Source organism: Gnatocerus cornutus, chromosome 1 (assembly GCF_029298725.1).
Source record: "Gnatocerus cornutus isolate USDA-ARS CGAHR chromosome 1, icGnaCorn1.1, whole genome shotgun sequence".
Taxonomy (NCBI): Eukaryota; Metazoa; Arthropoda; class Insecta; order Coleoptera; family Tenebrionidae; genus Gnatocerus; species Gnatocerus cornutus.
Genome location: NC_142233.1, coordinates 25,478,122 through 25,495,358, shown reverse-complemented (window position 1 = coordinate 25,495,358; position 17,237 = coordinate 25,478,122). Strand labels below are relative to the sequence as shown.

Below are 17,237 nucleotides of genomic sequence, written 5' to 3'. Positions count from 1 at the left end.
TGTTGCGGGAGAAGCTGGTTGATAGTTGATATTATAAAATGTACATTTTTTAATAATTAATAAACAAAAAATAAATATATTTTTCTAACCTAAAAAATTGAAACACAATTTTCAACGGAGTGCGAAGACCTATTTTCCCCCACTTCATTTACACTTCGGGTCATAGAATTTTTACCTCTTGGATTGTAAACCATACTTTAATGTGATTACAATAATTAATATTTTAAAACTTTAAACTTTTTATGTGGATTATGAAGATCTTTTTAAACTTAATTGTTGGCATTGTCCAAAATTCTGTGACCAAAAGTGTACAAGTAAGAATCACCAAAATAATAATGGTGTCTCATATTATTATTTCTACTTTTATTTTTATACTATACCTATCAAGTTGTAGCTAATTCTTTTCTGAAGCAAAACAAAAGTGTGTATTTTTAACTGAAATAGGTGGTTTCTTTTTAAACTACATTAAACTCAATTTGGATAAACTTTTTATCATATTATATTATATTATTAGACATCACATTTTTTACAGTTTATGATATTCTGTATAAAAAAAAGACAAAAAATACTTTAAACCAAGTGTCTTAAAATTTTTGAAAGTACAATTTTTTGGCTTTGTAGACAATTTTTGAATGTTGCAACCAAGGAGATATGTATACAGGAAATCAATCTTGTATGCCGCGCGTCGAAAATACTATTTTAATTCAATACTATTTAATTTAGAAAATAAACAAAATCTTCTGAATTAATTTGTTTCGTTACCAAGGTTTGAACCATGCAACCAGTTATACAACGAGGTCCTAAACGTTGCATTCGGCTGTGTGCAACGAACTTGGTGGTAGAGATTTAGGAGCTAAGTTCACACAAATATTTTCCGGAATAGGATGTGGTTAAAGTTACAGCGAAAACGTGGTGGTGGCAACAATTTTATTTGAAATATTAACAACGTTAAAAAATATTTATGTGCTGAGTCTTCCCAATGTCTTCCCTGGAAAATGTACAAAACCAAAAGTCTTACAAGTACTTGTTTGAAGTTGAAACTTTGGCCCAAGATATCTTGACAGACAAGGAAACGAAATTGGATCTTGCCAATGCCAGAAATAAATTTAGGGAAGCTTTCAGGGGGCTACAAAGTGTCGAAGACCGAAGAACATGGATTCAGATGGGTTCAGTGTACATTGAACGCCCAACAGAAGAGTGCAAAGCCATTTTGCAAACCGGTAATTAGGTTATGTTTTTGTGACATCTGTCAAATTAGTATAATTTCCAGAAATTGCTAATGCTGATAACGAAATTACTGAACTAGAAGAAAGGATTAAGAGTAAAGTCCACAAGTTGAGGGATTTGGAACATGAACCCAAATTAGAAGGTTTCACTTTAAAACCAATTTCTGCCGTGGAGGCTAAAGCTTTGAATAAAGCCTTTGGGAGCCTTTAATTTATAATTCACGTGGTGTGGAGTGTTATAAAGGACCAAAATGAAGAGAGCTGCGGGTTTTGTAATTTTTAAAAAAGCCCAAGAGTCAGTTTTGTATCTTTTGTTGCAAACATCTTATGGGGAACACCACTGGACACCTCCAAAAGGTTGTCAATGTTGTGAAAATATATTTGAGTGTGACCTTTACTTTCTTAGGTCATGTGGATCCTGGAGAGACTGAGATGGTAACAGCCCTTAGAGAAACAGTAGAAGAGTCAGGTTTGAAGGAAAATGACTTGAAAATCCACAAAGACGTTCAAAAAGTCTTACATTACAATGTGAATGGCAAACCAAAAGTAGTGACTTATTGGCTTGCTGAACTTATTAACCCCAAGGCCCAGGTGCAATTATCTGATGAGCACCAAGATTTTAAATGGCTAAGTCTCAGTGATGCTTGTGTTTATGCAAAATACTCTGACCTTCAAGAGTCTCTCAAGTATTTTGATAATTATATCCTCTCACACCAATTGTGATTGTAAAGAATAAAATTTTGGTTCCAGTAAAATGATTATTCATTGCGCAACCTTAGCCACTTCCATGTATTTGCGCCGATGAGTCATTCGGCAGATGGCGACGTGCGACACAAAACCTGTCAAAGTGTCAAAGTTTTAATAAATAAAAACTCCTCAAAATCGCGTTTCCTGAAATCGTTAGTGTTAAAAACTGTGATTTTAAACCGTCAAGATGAGTTTTTTCGGGAAAATGTTTGGCAAGAAGGAGGAGAAGGTCCCCACGACAGGAGAGGCCATCCAACAGCTCCGCGAAACTGAAGATATGCTGCTCAAAAAGCAAGAATATCTCGAATCGAAAATTGACCAAGAAATCATTGTAGCGAAGAAAAATGCGTCGAAAAATAAGCGAGGTGAGTCGCCGTCATTGACCCGTAATTAACGATAAGTCATCCGATTCTTGTTTCCGTTTTGGTTTTGGACAACAGCCGCCATACAGGCCCTCAAACGAAAGAAACGGTATGAAAAACAGCTCCAACAAATCGATGGCACTCTTAGTACTATTGAAATGCAGAGGGAAGCCCTTGAAGGGGCCAACCAAAACACGGCAGTACTCAAAACTATGAAAAAAGCAGCCGACGCTCTCAAAGACGCCCATCTCAACATGTAAGCTTTGTAATACTTTAATTCTCGTAATATTATTTGGTTTTGTAGGGACGTTGATGAAGTACACAATATGATGGATGATATTGCTGATCAACAAGATTTAGCAAATGAAATCTCAACTGCAATCAGTAATCCTGTTGGATTTGGTGATGACTTGGATGAAGATGAACTAGAAAAAGAATTGGAACAATTGGAAGAAGAAGCTTTGGAAGAGCAATTAGTAGAGGTGCCACAACCATCTCAACCTTTGCCTAATGTGCCTTCTTCAGAGATTGCTAAACCAAAGCCAGCCAGTATGTGGATTCTAAAATCTTAAGTTTTATTGTTACTAACTCACTTATTGCAGAGAGCAAAGTTGAAGATGATGATGATATGAAGGAACTAGAGCAGTGGGCTTCTTAAGTGCAGAATATCATCCCGTAACAGTCATTCTCACTATATACAGCTGCAGTAAAAGCACAAGTGTGATTCAGCTGTTAGTTTCAAGCTTTCTTTGGAGCAGAATTCGCTTTTCAAATTGTACATAAACTGGTATATAAGCTAAACCTGTAATCTAAATATTGTTGATGATTAATTTTACTATTGTGTTTTGGTAGGTAATAAATATTATATTTACATAGCTGGTGTCACTGGGCACTATCAAGAAATTTACAATTGTTACAAAATGAACGTGAGATTTTGTTATACTTTTAAAAAGTGAGTAGGAAACAGTATTTTTTGTATATAATTTTGTAATACAAAATAAACACTTGAATTTAAAGTAAAATTTTTCTTCTTCAACGTTGGTAGTTGAACGAAAATAAAACATTCACTTTTAAAATTCAGGATCTAAAAAAAATCGAAAAAGAGTCCGGTCGGGGAGACTTTTACTTCCTTTTTCCAAATGTTCTGAAATACAGCCTGAAAAGCTCGTGAAACCCATCAAATAATCCCATTTAGTGACATTCCAGCTATAAGGTTGGTAATTTCATTTATTATTAATTACTAAATTCGCAGTCGGATCGAAGAGCCCATCTTCACCATCCAATAGCCAATACGAATTCGGTCACATGATCTAAATTCTGCCGTATGATTGGTTGTCTAAAACGTGTTCTACTTTTGGTCACGTTCTGGTTTGTGTTCTAACCTAAATTTGTGCTCACAAAAGCTTTAACAAAACTTCATCTTAATTCAATTAAAATACGTACATTTTAGTAAAACAATGTCGAAACGGAAGAACCCCAACATCGAGCAGTCCATGAAGAAGCAAAAAACTGAGCCACAATTAAAATCACCTGATTCGGTAAACATAACCAAACGACACCAACTCTCGCTTAAGGAAAATATTCCGTGGCCTGAAAGCGATATTCATGAATTGTTATCTAAAATTGAAGAAAGCATTCCAAAGGATGACACGGTTTCATACAGTTGTCGATTGGAGAAACTAAATTGGGAGCGTATTGCTTTCAAAAGTTACTCAATTCAAGAATGTAAAGAAGTTTGGAATACCCTCCAAAAGGCGGTGAGAAAATTTCGCTTTTTTGGTGAAATTCTAAATGATGTAAGAGATATAATGGCAAAACCAAAGATAGTGATGACTTCCTTGAAACCTAAACAACCCCCTAACAATTTCTTCTTTTTCCGAGAAGAGAAGAGGCAAGAAGTTTTGAATGAGAATCCGACGCTGAAAGTTGCTGAGCTGTCAAAACAGTTGGGTGTAATGTTTAAAAATCTTCCTCCAGAGGAAAGAGAAAAGTATGATAATAAGGCGAAAATCGCCAGGCAAGAATACTCAGTAAAGCTTCAAGAGTTCTATGAAAAGTATCCAGAGCTGACACCTAAAAAGACAAAACCGAGGCGCAAATCCGTAGAAATAGAAGAGGGCCAAGGCCTTCCTAAAAAACCAAAGACGCCTTTTGAGCTTTTTGTCCAAGTAGAAAGTGAAAGAGAAGAAGTAGAAGTCTCACGAGCAGTTCTTCAAAAATATAGAGACCGGTGGTACCACGAATTGAGCGACAAAGAAAAGTTCTTTTGGATCAACTGGGCGGATGAAATGTACACTAAATATTTAGAGGATTTGAAAGAGTATATCAAAGTCCACCCTGATTATGAACCAGATAAAATTCGCTACTTTCTCACCAAGAACGAGAAGAAAATTAAAGAACGATGTGCTGGGAGACCTGACAAGCCACCGCATGGTCCCTACCAGCTATTTTCAAAGATGATCCTCAACAGTGAAGAAGCAAAAAAGATCAACAAGAAAGATCTACTTAATTATATAGCAGAGCAGTGGCATACATGCTCTGCGGAAGAAAAACGCGAATATAAAACCAGAGTCGAACAACTGTGGGAAGACTACCATAAAAAGCTGGAGGAGTATTTATCCACCCTGCCTCCAGAGGAGAGAGACCGTGTGAGAGAAGAAGATAGTAGAAAAAAAGTTAAACCTGAGAAAAAGAAGCCAACAGTTGTGGCGGAACCAACGGTGAAATTAACAAGACCATTGCCGCCTGCTAAGAATGTTTACAAGTACTTTGAGCAAAAATACAAAGGAGATGAAACACCTGAGATTGTTTGGAGGAACATGCAAGCTGATGAAAAACTAAAGTTGAAGAAGGCATTTGATGAAGCGAAGAAAACGTACTTGATTGAGTTTGAACATTATTTGAAGAGCTTGAATAAAGAAGAACTACAGAAGTTGAGGTCATCCCTTACTGCACATAATGATAATTTGAGTTGCTCGGAGTCATCAGCGGAAGAAGAAGAGGAAGAGGAGGAAGATGAAATTGAAGACGAGATGGTGGAGGAAGAGGAAGAAGACTATTAGTTTTTCAAATTTTGAGTTTATTTATTTGTTGCAATGTTAATGTTTGTGATTCTGAATTGTTCTTGTTACACTATTTATTTTCTACAAAATGTGTTCCAGTATTAATAGCAAGAAGCTGTATTTATATGAATTTTGTAAGTTAATAAAACTTGCAATGCATGTTATGTATGTACGAATATGTAACATTTTTGTTAGCACTATCTACGGAGTATTCGTAGATGATATGATAAGGAATTTGACTAATGTGAAATCACAACTAAAAACGATTTATGTGCATTTTTGTCACAAGCACAGTAATTATAAAAAAAGTAATTGTCATAAATCATGACTATTTAATAGAAGTACACCGGAATTTGTTTAAAAAATTGTTTATGATTCTGTGTAGCTACGATGTTTATAATCGATAAAATAAAATACAAACTCCACGAAATTCTTTGATTTTATAAGGCGTCGCTTTCCGATCAATAATAATAATAGTGACTCATAACCAGCGTCGTCACAAAGCAACTATTTTAAATACGCATTCTTCTTTTGTTGATAAAATCTTGCAAATCATGACGATACATATGCCTTCTGCATTCTTTCAAGCTTTAGTTACAACTGATAAACCAAGGCATCGTCGCTTAGTAGAAACTAGAGCACAACGTTACTAACGGTGAATCGACGCCGGCGTCGTCGCACAACCACAGCGTCCATAATAACGCACTCAAGTACCTGTGATTACTCAAAATGAGCTTTCTTCAGAGAATTTTTGGGCAAAAACCCAAGAAAGCCCCAACTCTTCCCGAAGCAATAACTCAACTGAAATCTACTGAACAAATTTTACTGAAAAAACAAACATTTTTGGAAGAAAAAATCAAAAAAGAGACTGCAATAGTGAAGAAAAACGCCTCAAGTAACAAAAAAGGTGCGTATCGTTACAATATTGTTAAGAGTTGTTTTTTAAGTATCCTCGTATTTGGTTTGATTTATAGTTGCCTTGCAAGCTCTGCAACGAAAAAAACGCTTGGAGCGCCAACTTCAACATGTCGATGGTGCCTTAACAACTCTTGAAGCACAAAGGGAGGTACTGGAGGATGCCACTACAAACACTTTGGCTGTATCGTCAATGGAAGACGCGCTAAAAGCGTTGAAAAAGACTCACAAGAATATGTACACAAAACTAGGTCATTTTTTCATGCTTATTCAATGTATTTTCTAGAGACGTCAACGAAGTGGAGAAACTTTTGGACGATGTGGCTGAACATCAAGATGTGGTCGATGACATAGCAGATGCATTTAGTCAGCCAGTTGGATTTAATGATCAGAGCATTGACGAAGACGAGTTGGAACGGGAATTGAATGAGTTGGTAGGGAATTTAGAGGATCTTTCGGTCGATAAACTTCTACCATCTGTACCGCAAGACGATGTCGAAAAGGCAGAGCATGGCAAAAGGGAGAAAAAGCGGGAGGAAACGGGCTCTTAACGAGATTATTATTATCTATTAGTTGTTAGAAAATATATATTTTATTTTTTAAAGAGGCTTATATTGTTGAATATTTGCAAATAAGCTTTATGACTTTATATACTCATATTATATTATCCAAATGCTCTTTGTGATTGTACTGCGTACACTTTAGAGATTTTTTATAAATATAAAAATATAAGGTATTATTTACAACCGAGATTTCGTTTCAGTAACATGAGTAAGAAATTATGAAATATATGTATATTAATAGCTCTTTAGATCTTAAAAGAATTTATTGAATTGGTTTTAATGGAAACTTATTGGATATTGATTTCGAATGGTTATTTTCGACTAAATTAAGAATTTATTGTGGTTAAGTAAAGGTCAGTTTGAATTTTCGTTAAAAAATTAAAACATGCTAGCTTCTGGATTTGAATAGATACTGGAAATTTTTATTTATAAAAAAGAGTATACCTTTACGTCCTTCGCAAATAACAGTGAGACCTGAAAAACGCAAAATATTGAACATGTATTTTGGGTTGCATATCGGTTCGGCTTCATCAGAAAATCGTTTGTGAGAACATTTATTTTTTCTCAATCCCAGTCATAAATTTTGCGTTGACCTGTGTTATCATATTCAGCCAACATATTTAAAACTAAATTAATAATTAATTGATCATATTTTTTAATTATAGCTCATAAACTTTTACTGGATTAAATTATCTGAAAAAGCGTGAGTGTTTTCTAAACTCATGCTTTTTCAGATAATTTACGTTTAACTCTTTTTATGGTACTATCATTTCGCATAGTTCATAAGATTACCTCGAGGCATATAAAAGTGAAAATTTTACAATCACACTTAGACTTGATGTTAGGACAAACAAATTATTCGGAGAAATTTGACCTCATTCCTGTACTCATCATAGATCGCACCGACACAAATTATTACAAATTCTTTATTACAAAAATATTATCATACACTGTACATAGCAGGACCTAGAAATATCCCAGGACCGTCCTTAATCTAACCCCCTAACAAAGAAGTTCAACGTTGAATCCAACCCTGGCAATATTGACAAAAACGGAAATCAAAGATACAAGTTGAAAATAATGATATGTATTACAATAAATAAAATTCTTGTTAATATTCGCACGTCGGTTGGCAAGCACCAAACTTCTTTAAAGGTTGTACCCTAGATTGATCACTTAAGACAACCTTCCAGTCTTTTTGCTGTCCACTCTAGATTCGCTGGCTGTTAAATCTTCTTCTACTGGTATTCCTGAAATGTCAACAAAGCGTTCCAATTGTTCGGAACCTTCCGTTTCAAGGTCCACTTGTGATTCAATGACAGGCATGGTGTAAGGAACTCGAGTTTCAACAATGTTGGATGCAGACGTTTTGGTGTCACTATCGTTAGCTTCAGCAGCATTCACAAAAGCACTAGAGAGTTCACCATCGAGCTTACTCACAGTTTTTGTGGCAATGTCGTACATGAAAATTTCCTTATCTGCGGTATCGTTAGGTCTAAAACAACTTTTACAGTTACCAATGACTTTTATTTCTCTTTACTTACCCAGCCACTAAAAGAATAACAGCTTGCTGGTCACTCCGAGTTTGGTTTTCTTTCTCTAAAAACTTCTCGAAATTAGCCTTGGTCGGATTCTTTAATAAATCCTTTAAGGTATCTCCTTCCAGTAGCTCAATTTCTTTGTCTTTAGCTTCACGCGTTTGACGTGAAGAAGAGAAATCGTAGGCGACAGGAGCTAGAACCACCACACTTGTTATCTTTTTTCCTCTGAGTTCAGGGACGTCCGGAATCGGAAATTGGGTACCACTAATCTTCAGCGGTAAGTACCTGTCACAGATAAAATTAACGTCTAATGACATTTCTTTACAAGTCTGATCATTACCTGTTGTACTTTTGATCATTAAGTACCACGGGATCCACCTGTGTGGCGTCATCTTTAACATAAGATTCTTGCACTTGTTGACCTCGATCGCTCTCTGGGTCGTATCGTACAACTTTCATCTGAACCTCGGGCTTCGTGGTAACCTCGCGAATCTCTGAAGCTTCCGCGTCAAAATCTCTCTTGCTGATAGCCGGGATGGGTTCGCTTCCGGCTGCTTGGATTTGTTGAGCACCTCCAGCGCTGAAGAAGTTAGATAATTGTTCAGGTGGCAACGCGGATAGTGGAATGTCCCCGACTTTGTCGTAGTCTAATATTGAAATATCTGCATGGTTTAGGATTCCCGATGAAAGAAGTTGTTGTCGGAGGTCTTCAGGAACTTCGTCAGGAAGTTGTGCGTTTAGAACTTTTGGATCTTTAGTTGTGGTTGATGGCTTTTCGGTGGTTGTGGAAGAATATGTTGTGGTTTGGGTGGTTGTGGAGTATGTTGAAGGTTTAGGGGTTGATTGATAGAAATTAACTTGTGACTGTTGGAAGTTGTAAGGAGAAGATTGTCGGATCGATTCTTGAAGAGCATTAGCTTCGCGCAATTGTTGTTCAATTTGTTTCTTATAGTCGTTGCTAGATGACTGAGACTGCGTTTGTTGTTGCTTGTCGTTGTATTCATTTGAACTGAATTGGGCTGAAGGTTGTTGCTTATCATTGTATTCATTTGAACTAAATTGGGCTGAAGGATGTTGCTTATCATTGTTTTCGTTGAAATTGTATTGAATTGAAGATTGTTGTTGCTGAGGTTGAATACGATACTCAGGTTGTTGTTGATTTTGGTATTCTGGTTGAGCTGATGGTTTAATTGGTTCATTCACGGAAATGTGTTGCTCGAATTTAGGAACAGACTGAATAAGTTCACCACCTGGCGGAATTATTGATGGCTGCGGGTTAAATTGTTGAAACTGTTGCGGATGTGGTTGTTGTTGATACTGGACTGGTGGTTGATGTTGAGGAGCGGAAGGAATTGATGGTCGTTGATGATACTGTTGTGGAAGTTGAGGGGTCTCCGGTTGGTGGTATTGAGAAGGAATTGGTTGTGGTTGATATTGTGGTTGTGATGTTTGATGATATTGATTTTTTTGAGAAAATTGTGGTTTTGATTGAGGTCTAGGTTCTGCAAACTGTGGATGCGGTTGGGGTCTTGAATCGACAAACTGTGGAATAGACTGAGGTTTAGGTTCAGTAAAATGGGGTTTTGTCTGAGGTCTCGGGTCAGTAAATTGTGGTTTTGTTTGAGGTCTAGGTTCAGTAAACTGATGTTCAGTAAACTGTGGTTTTGTCTGAGGTCTTGATTCAGTAAACTGGGGACTATGTTGAGGTCTAGGTTCATTAAATTGGGGTCTTTGTTGTCTAAATGAACTAAAAAAACCTGGTTTTTGGCTAATAGGAGGTGATTGCGTAATAGGAAAATGAGTTTCAGGTCTAAATTGTGGTGACTGATGTCTTAACGCGTCGAAAGGCTGATAGGGGACAGGCTGACGCTGAAATTGTGATTGAAATGGTCGTTGAGATGAAAAAGTTTGACTTGTCTTTGACGGTTGAGGAAAATCAAGGAATTTTGGCAAAGTTGAATACTCTTGTTGACTAGGACGCGGAAAACTATGGGATGTTTGTTGTCGATACTGAGAAAATGGTCTATAAGGCTGCGGCTGCCTATAACCAGGAGGAGGAGTAAAACTGTAGACCGAAGGCCTTCTTGAAATGCTCGGAGGAAAAGCTGACAATTGTCGTCCTTGAGGAAACTGTACAGATTGCTTGTCAGCAGGCGCTGTCTTCAAATCTTCAGGTTTGCTTGACCTTTTATCATAATCAAAACCTTCTTTACCAAAAGTGACCTTAACGCCGCTGGGACTATGGTAAGTTTCAGAATCGGGCCGAATAATAGTCCGTAAGGTCGTGCTCGGTGGCGGCGGTAACGTGATAGTCTCCTCATGATGGTGAACTTGTGGAGGTGGTTCTTCGTGTTCATCTTCAATGGGCGGCGAAATTGCAGGAATGGGGTTATCGTAAATAATGCTATCCTTTCCATGTCCGTTCGGATTCTTCTTATATTTCACATAAAACACTTGAACTTGTTCTTTCTTCTTTGGCGGCGGTGTTGGTGGCGCCGGTGGCGGCGGCAAAGTCACATTCGACTCCTTAATGATAATCTCGATAATAGGTTCTGGTTCTTTAACATAAATAGGCCTCTCAACAACATGTTGCTTATGAGGTCCGTAGACATTTTCAGAGAGATGGTTATTATCAGGTAGGAGATCATCTTGGGCATCTGCATTAAAGGATAAAGAGTTAGTATCGTACAAAGGATCTCGTTGCGAGTAATGGACAAGAGGTTCCATCTGAACAGCATAAGGAGGAGCAGGAAGAGAATGTGGTCTACCTTGATACGGCGAGTAGGACCTAGGACCTGGGAAGAACTGAGAATGGTAGAGTGGAATTTGGGGACCCGTTGATATCCTCCTGAGAGCATGTGGACCGTTGAAATGGTGCGCTATGCTATATTGTAGGTTACGTTTGCCTCGAGGGTCATCTTTCTTTTTGGAACGCTGATCGTCCGCGGCCAAGGTCGCGACGACGCAGCTCACTAACACCTACAAAGAAAAGAGAAATTGAAATAGCCGGCTTTTAGAACAAAAACCATCCTCCTTTTAATGTCGGCGTATTTTTTAGTTACATAAATTAACATAAAAACTAAATAAAGACCAGTTAACTCACACGAATTTATGAATGGTTTATTTAATGAGAATGTTTGTTGTAAAGAAAAGAGGACACAGATATCTGATTACGTAAAATTTGTTAAATTTAAACACTCCGACAACTTATTGAACTTTTCATTTTTTCTTTCGAAACTGATAAATATTGCCAATTCAGTCGCAATCAATTTAGTAATTGGCAAACTCGATACAAGATGTACAAAAACGTAATTTTGCTAACAATTTTAATATTAGAAATTACTCAAACTTCCACCCGTAAGTAGCTTATTATGTTTTAAACCACTGATGACCAACATTAATTTCTTTACTTTAGAAAAATGCTTTGGTTATGAATGTCCTACCAGGACAACATCTTGTAAACAAGTCGCACAAACTAAGAGCGAGGAGTTTTTAACAACAACTTATTGTTTAAGAGAACGTATGGAAAACTGTCAAGTTTATCATCTAATAATAGTTAATCATAAAATCTTGTAGATGAAGTTGTTAAAGTTTATAGAAAAAGTGTGGACAATCCGTATAGGCATCTGTTGAGCCGTACAAAGATATCGTATTCGGATGCAGTACTTTAAGGAATACAATTTAAAGTATAATGGTTAATTGAAGGATAACTGTAAATTACTCTTTTATAACTTTTTAAATAGTTTATTAACTGCAGGTAGGTTTGAGAAAGAACAATAAAGTTATTATTTTATTGCACTCAACGAGTCAGTAACTTTATTGCAATCAGCTGTCAATTTTTTTGACATTTAACCGTTGATCATTTCTAATATTAACTATATATTGTTGTAAAAAACACATGTGAAAAGTTTCTTTATAGCATTTGCAGCTTTTATCTACGACCATTTAATAATTCAATTATACCTAATATGTTTTCTTTTAAACAAATAACGAAGATATAATTAGTGAGTCATGAAAATAATGTAAATTTATATTTCTCGCCTTTGCTTCAGCTCATGTTTTAATTGACATCCTCGTGTAATAACAACTTTATAACATGCTCGCTAAATAATATACTACATATTTTGTTTATCATAAACAATGATAGTTAAAGTTAAAAAAGAAGACTTCATTTCAAAAGTTTTAGAAAACTGATGATCAGACAAAAAAGAGAAACAGAAAATTTAAACGAACTGATGGACAATTATTATCAATAAGAATATCATTGTAAAAAAAAATGTTTATATTATGAATTAAATATCTACGGTTTATGTAACACTAATAAGACATAAATTAAATAGTCCGTCTGCAGTTAATTGTTTTGTCTCTTGTTGAGTTTCTAACATTTTTATCGCACGGTTATGGTAGTTACATTTTCCTTGCAATTTGCTATAATAGCTTAATTGCAACTAGATTTCTCCAAAAGTGCAACAACAACATGAGTAATGTATCAACACCTACATAGAACTGCCTGAAGCATTTTTAGAAAAAACTTAAAAAAGTTTGTTATTTCACGAATAACAAAAATATGTTAAGTTGTTGAGAGTCTTTTTATAATACATTTAATAAATCGAACTGTGCCAAAACGGTAAAAACATCATTCATCTTTGATTACACTAATTTTCTTGGCCATTTTTTACTTTATAATGAGTGTATTACGAAAGCTCAACAATGTTGTCGTTTTACACTCTTCGCGTAATTTCTACGCCAACTGGAACAACCACCGACCTTTAAAGGTAATGTTGAAAGCCGGCGACCGCAAGATGCGACCATTTTGTCCTTTTACAAACGACGTGCAGCTCAGAACCGCTGAGTTTCGAATTGATGCATAATTCAAAACGTGTGAGACCGTTTTCTATAGGTAACGGAACTAAAAATGGGTTACGTGTGAAAATAAAAGTGCGAGCCAGCGCGTCCTCCAGACTTAGTTCTCGGAAAATTTCACTTTCCCTTCAAAATCGGTCTGCTCAGTGAGTTTCTTTGCGTTATATAAATTCGATTTGGGTGCAGTTGAATTCCTCGACCTTCACCTAGAACTTGATTGATCACGTAAGGAGGTCGAATCGACAGAATATAGACCGTAAAACCGCAATGACACTTTTGGTTACGGTTGTTTTATTCAAATTTAATAAAAACATCGTCACAGTTCACAAGCTTGTTAAAGCGAAGAAGTGTGGATTAGCATAATTGCTATGTGGGAAAGACGGAACTCGAAAATTTCGAGGGTTTTTTCCTTCCATTGTCGTGGTTTTCGGGAACTATTAGCATTATTTCCAAATTCGATTGAAGGAGTTACGCAAGTAGAACAATTGATGGGAAAGACAAAATGATTGTTTTAATTGTAGGTAATTTATAGGTGCATGGGAATGTGATGTAAAGACGTTTAAGAGATGACATGGATATTGAAATGAAGTGGACCGTTTGCGATATGGGCTTGATGCAAGATCCTTGTGAAATTTAGGTTTGACTTGGTGAAAATGAGATGAGCACACACCAAGAAATGAAGAAATCGTGATATATTCTTGTGTCATCTCGCATGTCTCTGAATTTTATCTGTCAGTGGTTTGTAAAGAGATGCTAAATTGTACAAGAAGTTACATAAGTTAAAAGTGATGGACGATCGGCTTAACAGGAATTAACCATTATCTATGTACTTATTACCGGGTTTCTTATTACTAGTTTGTTTGTTAAGATAAATATTAATTAACAGTACTAATTGAATACACTTAACAATTATTGAGAATGATTGATTGATCCACGTTGTTATTAATATGCATAAAATTTTCCACAGTTCCTAGTTCATAATTTCTCTCGGTTCTATAAGAGACGTGTAATTTCTCCGACTAAAATAAATAAAAAACCACACATAGCTATCATCTGATCGGGCAAAAGAAATCTGTTTTTTTGGCAGCTTTGTCTCTCTGTTTCAAAGTGTCTCTTTCTCAATGCAAACTGGTAATTTTTGGACACCGATTTTTCCCTGATCGGAATTTAAAAACAGAAATAATATTTAAACCATGTATCCCTTTTAATTTATTTTTATTTAGTATTTCTTAGAGATTTATATGTATTTATATATAACAAACAGGGTGCCTCTCCAAAAATCGTCTTTAATTTTAAATGTAAAAATTTGCAAAAGGCTCTAAAATCTGACGAAAAAATTGAAAATATCACCGATAGTTTGACGTAACGACGTAATTTTTAGCAATTTTTGAGTTTTTGTGAAAATAATTGTTAATTTCAATTATTTTCAATATAACTGTGTTAGATATTTTTCAATTTTAATTTAAATTTTATGCATATTGTGTTTAAAATTGCAGAAAAAAAGCGCTTTTAGCTAGTTTTCGAATTCATGACGTGACGGTTGAAGATTACGTTTACACCAAACTGTCACAAGTCACTTAACTTCTTTTAATTTTGACTATTCTCCCTGTGTTTTACATTTCTATTAGGTACTATAAGCGTTAGCAAATTTTCAATTTTTTTTGTTGTAAAACTTAAAGACGATTTTGGGAGAGGCCACAAGTCCTGCCGGAACATTACCAATTTTCAAATTCTGTTCAGCTTCGGGATTGATGGCTACAGTTTTTTTGTCTTATCTCGGTTATTTTTTTAATTAAAAAATTATGGTTTTAAAATTTTGGTTCAGAATTGTTGCCTCCATAAGCCCTTTCTCTCTGGGGCGCAAGTTCTGAGACATTCTGTATATTGTAGGTTCAACATATTTTATTTAGTTTATGACCTGATGACTCCCTATTTTGCACAATGTTATGAGTTATAAGCTAACTTCAATTTATTAATTTTTACAATCATTATTAACGATGTGAACTTGTTTCTATTAATAAATAAGCAGAATGTTAATGATCCAAAAACCCAAAAACCGTTTGGAAATGTGCTCTTCTACTGCAATGATATAAATCTGCAATTTTAAAAACCTAATACAAATTTCCGGTTTTACTGGTTGTTTAAAGTTTGCATCGTTTTTTATAATCGCAATTTTGTGTAACGAGTTGAAACAAGTTAATAAAACCGTTCATTAAATACTAATAAAGATAATACAATCATCAAAAATAAAAATGTAGTTCAAACTTAAATTTTTGCCTCAATAACTGCCAATTTTTTATTTAATGACTCAAAAAAGTGAAATTTTAGCAAAGCAGACCTAATATTATAAAAGTGTAGAATTGCGGACAAATCCCCATTATTAACGTTATAATTAAAAACATAAAAACGACATGCTATTGTTGTCTTTGTATATTCAGAGTTTGTCTACAAGAATTTGAATCACGAATGGGAAATTACGGTTTATTGAAGTTCACGTTAGAATAGCTCGCACATTTAAGTAAAAGTGACATACCTATTAGAAATTTTAATCATGTCGCAGGATTAATTCGTATTATCAAGCTCCTGAAAATTTTTCTTCGAAAGCAATGTAATTAGAAAGTGAGTAAATGATTTAACTTGAATCATACGTTATTATGTTATAATAAATGTTGTACAGATATTAACTTTTCGGATGGGATTTTTTCGACGCACCCAGATTCGCCGTATTTGCACCGACAAGTATGAGAACAACCCACAAAGCGTGCAAAACGGTATAATAAATATAATTCTTTATTTATTCCACAAACAAAATTCCAAATCGGTGTCAGATTTTGAGGTCGGTCAATTAGCTGCTCCGCGAATGTTTACCTGGTCGTTAAAGCACGAGATGCGCCAATTTTTAAAAAGTATTGATAAAAAATGTATCGTCAATATATTCGCTACTTTCACGCCAGGGCAGTTTTTTGAGTTTCAAAGCCCAGAAGGTACTTTCATAGAGCAATTACATTTCGGAAAAAAGCTCGGACTTTCATTTCCTTTGTAATGATCAAATTGAACGATCTGCACAAAATAGATTCAGACACTCACTATCGTCTTAATCCACATCCTGATTGTGCGACACTTAACTATCACTCCACCGCTCAAGAGTCCATCGCGTGTTGTAGTACTGCCGGTACCTACACTGACTTGAAGAAGCTGCAGATCTTGATGGTACCTCCGAGAGAAGGGGAAGAAAGGGGCTCGTAGAAAGTTGCCTAGCCGCTGGCTCCAAGTGTGGTTTACTACCGTGTCAACGCATTGTTTCGTAGACGAAAGACGTCTTACGCAACGGTGAAGACGCTAGTTAACCCATCACCATTATGAGATCGTGGTCAGTAGGTACGTAGAAATTACCCCAAATGCGGATAAAATCGAAAGTACCGAAAAAGTACGCGAGAATCATGTCCAATTATCTGCACGAAATGCACTATCGTTGAGAACATATTTAGAGATGATCTAAAAACATACTCTAGTATTTTAGTTCTGTATTCACAAATATCATGAGACGGTTTTTTATAATAATTTATTTATAATCATAGCTTCCGGACCGGTGTTTTACGACAGGCAATGATGTTGTTAAGACTTCCATAGTTTTCCCAAGTTTTTTCAAAGGTAATGTTAATGTGTGTAATTGTCATTGAAAGCAGTTTTCACAGAAATATTTGTCTCTGATTAACAAACGCACATTATATCGTTTCTCTTGCAGGAATGCTATTTATGCTATGTGCATTTTTTACGGTTTTTACAGACAGTTTTACTTTTACGTTTAACCAAATGTTTGTAATTTTAAAATTTCTTCAAATCGTGGAAATGCATTTCATTAAAATTCTTTAAATATGTACAAGCACGCCTAGACATTTTTTAAAGCGCTACTCAAATATTTTCAAAAGCAACGACCTAAGGTGTGTTGTACACATTT

At 35.5% G+C, this 17,237-nt stretch overlaps 6 protein-coding genes and 1 long non-coding RNA gene across 8 annotated transcripts; 6 read left to right on the top strand and 1 right to left on the bottom strand.

Moving 5' to 3' along the window:
• The first annotated feature begins 866 nt into the window (after window positions 1–866).
• On the top strand, window positions 867–1,437 carry Pdrg1 (Pdrg1 prefoldin-like subunit). Its single transcript, XM_088044378.1, has 2 exons — window positions 867–1,220; window positions 1,271–1,437. The coding sequence occupies exons 1-2, from the start codon at window positions 980–982 to the stop codon at window positions 1,435–1,437; spliced, it is 408 nt and encodes a 135-aa protein (XP_087900504.1). The 5' UTR covers window positions 867–979.
• A 40-nt stretch (window positions 1,438–1,477) lies between these two features.
• On the top strand, window positions 1,478–1,981 carry Datp (purine phosphoribosyltransferase family protein Apf). Its single transcript, XM_088044368.1, has 2 exons — window positions 1,478–1,583; window positions 1,633–1,981. Exons 1-2 carry the CDS (start codon window positions 1,478–1,480, stop codon window positions 1,947–1,949), a joined length of 423 nt encoding a protein of 140 aa, XP_087900494.1. The 3' UTR covers window positions 1,950–1,981.
• A 26-nt stretch (window positions 1,982–2,007) lies between these two features.
• shrb (charged multivesicular body protein shrub) lies at window positions 2,008–3,210 on the top strand. Its single transcript, XM_088044357.1, has 4 exons — window positions 2,008–2,338; window positions 2,414–2,591; window positions 2,640–2,884; window positions 2,938–3,210. The coding sequence occupies exons 1-4, from the start codon at window positions 2,161–2,163 to the stop codon at window positions 2,991–2,993; spliced, it is 657 nt and encodes a 218-aa protein (XP_087900483.1). The 5' UTR covers window positions 2,008–2,160; the 3' UTR covers window positions 2,994–3,210.
• Window positions 3,211–3,675: 465 nt separating this feature from the next.
• Window positions 3,676–5,815, top strand: LOC148181012 (nucleolar transcription factor 1-A-like). The gene has a single exon (XM_088048265.1). It carries the CDS (start codon window positions 3,793–3,795, stop codon window positions 5,395–5,397), a length of 1,605 nt encoding a protein of 534 aa, XP_087904391.1. The 5' UTR covers window positions 3,676–3,792; the 3' UTR covers window positions 5,398–5,815.
• Window positions 5,816–5,856: 41 nt separating this feature from the next.
• Window positions 5,857–6,980, top strand: LOC148181011 (charged multivesicular body protein 4-like). The gene is made up of 3 exons (XM_088048280.1): window positions 5,857–6,304; window positions 6,372–6,549; window positions 6,599–6,980. Exons 1-3 carry the CDS (start codon window positions 6,127–6,129, stop codon window positions 6,861–6,863), a joined length of 621 nt encoding a protein of 206 aa, XP_087904406.1. The 5' UTR covers window positions 5,857–6,126; the 3' UTR covers window positions 6,864–6,980.
• Window positions 6,981–7,783: 803 nt separating this feature from the next.
• Window positions 7,784–16,488, bottom strand: LOC148181009 (uncharacterized). 2 transcript variants are annotated; one of them, XM_088039248.1, is made up of 5 exons: window positions 16,367–16,488; window positions 11,185–11,395; window positions 8,757–11,073; window positions 8,420–8,701; window positions 7,784–8,370 (listed from the first exon to the last, which is right to left on the bottom strand). In XM_088039248.1, the coding sequence occupies exons 1-5, from the start codon at window positions 16,382–16,384 to the stop codon at window positions 8,052–8,054; spliced, it is 3,147 nt and encodes a 1,048-aa protein (XP_087895374.1). In that variant the 5' UTR covers window positions 16,385–16,488; the 3' UTR covers window positions 7,784–8,051. The 2 variants fall into 2 exon arrangements, with proteins under 2 accessions (XP_087895374.1, XP_087895366.1); XM_088039240.1 differs by having other exon boundaries at window positions 8,757–11,395.
• On the top strand, window positions 11,689–12,214 carry LOC148181010 (uncharacterized). Its single transcript, XR_015770276.1, has 3 exons — window positions 11,689–11,773; window positions 11,832–11,936; window positions 11,993–12,214. It is a non-coding gene; the product is annotated as an uncharacterized LOC148181010 (long non-coding RNA).
• Window positions 16,489–17,237: the final 749 nt, after the last annotated feature.

Excerpts from the sequence above, each read along its gene's own strand:
- Datp (XM_088044368.1), top strand. The coding sequence starts at position 1,478 with ATGAAGAGAGCTGCGGGTTTTGTAATTTTTAAAAAAGCCCAAGAGTCA. Across the intron at positions 1,584-1,632 it reads CCACTGGACACCTCCAAAAG|GTCATGTGGATCCTGGAGAG; the intron begins GTTGTCAATGTT and ends TTACTTTCTTAG.
- LOC148181011 (XM_088048280.1), top strand. The coding sequence starts at position 6,127 with ATGAGCTTTCTTCAGAGAATTTTTGGGCAAAAACCCAAGAAAGCCCCA. Across the intron at positions 6,305-6,371 it reads CGCCTCAAGTAACAAAAAAG|TTGCCTTGCAAGCTCTGCAA; the intron begins GTGCGTATCGTT and ends TTTGATTTATAG. Across the intron at positions 6,550-6,598 it reads AAAAAGACTCACAAGAATAT|AGACGTCAACGAAGTGGAGA; the intron begins GTACACAAAACT and ends TGTATTTTCTAG.
- Pdrg1 (XM_088044378.1), top strand. The coding sequence starts at position 980 with ATGTCTTCCCTGGAAAATGTACAAAACCAAAAGTCTTACAAGTACTTG. Across the intron at positions 1,221-1,270 it reads CAAAGCCATTTTGCAAACCG|AAATTGCTAATGCTGATAAC; the intron begins GTAATTAGGTTA and ends TATAATTTCCAG.
- LOC148181012 (XM_088048265.1), top strand. The coding sequence starts at position 3,793 with ATGTCGAAACGGAAGAACCCCAACATCGAGCAGTCCATGAAGAAGCAA.
- shrb (XM_088044357.1), top strand. The coding sequence starts at position 2,161 with ATGAGTTTTTTCGGGAAAATGTTTGGCAAGAAGGAGGAGAAGGTCCCC. Across the intron at positions 2,339-2,413 it reads TGCGTCGAAAAATAAGCGAG|CCGCCATACAGGCCCTCAAA; the intron begins GTGAGTCGCCGT and ends TTTGGACAACAG. Across the intron at positions 2,592-2,639 it reads AAAGACGCCCATCTCAACAT|GGACGTTGATGAAGTACACA; the intron begins GTAAGCTTTGTA and ends TTGGTTTTGTAG.
- LOC148181009 (XM_088039240.1), bottom strand. Across the intron at positions 8,702-8,756 it reads AATGATCAAAAGTACAACAG|GTACTTACCGCTGAAGATTA; the intron begins GTAATGATCAGA and ends TATCTGTGACAG. Across the intron at positions 8,371-8,419 it reads GTTATTCTTTTAGTGGCTGG|ACCTAACGATACCGCAGATA; the intron begins GTAAGTAAAGAG and ends AAGTTGTTTTAG.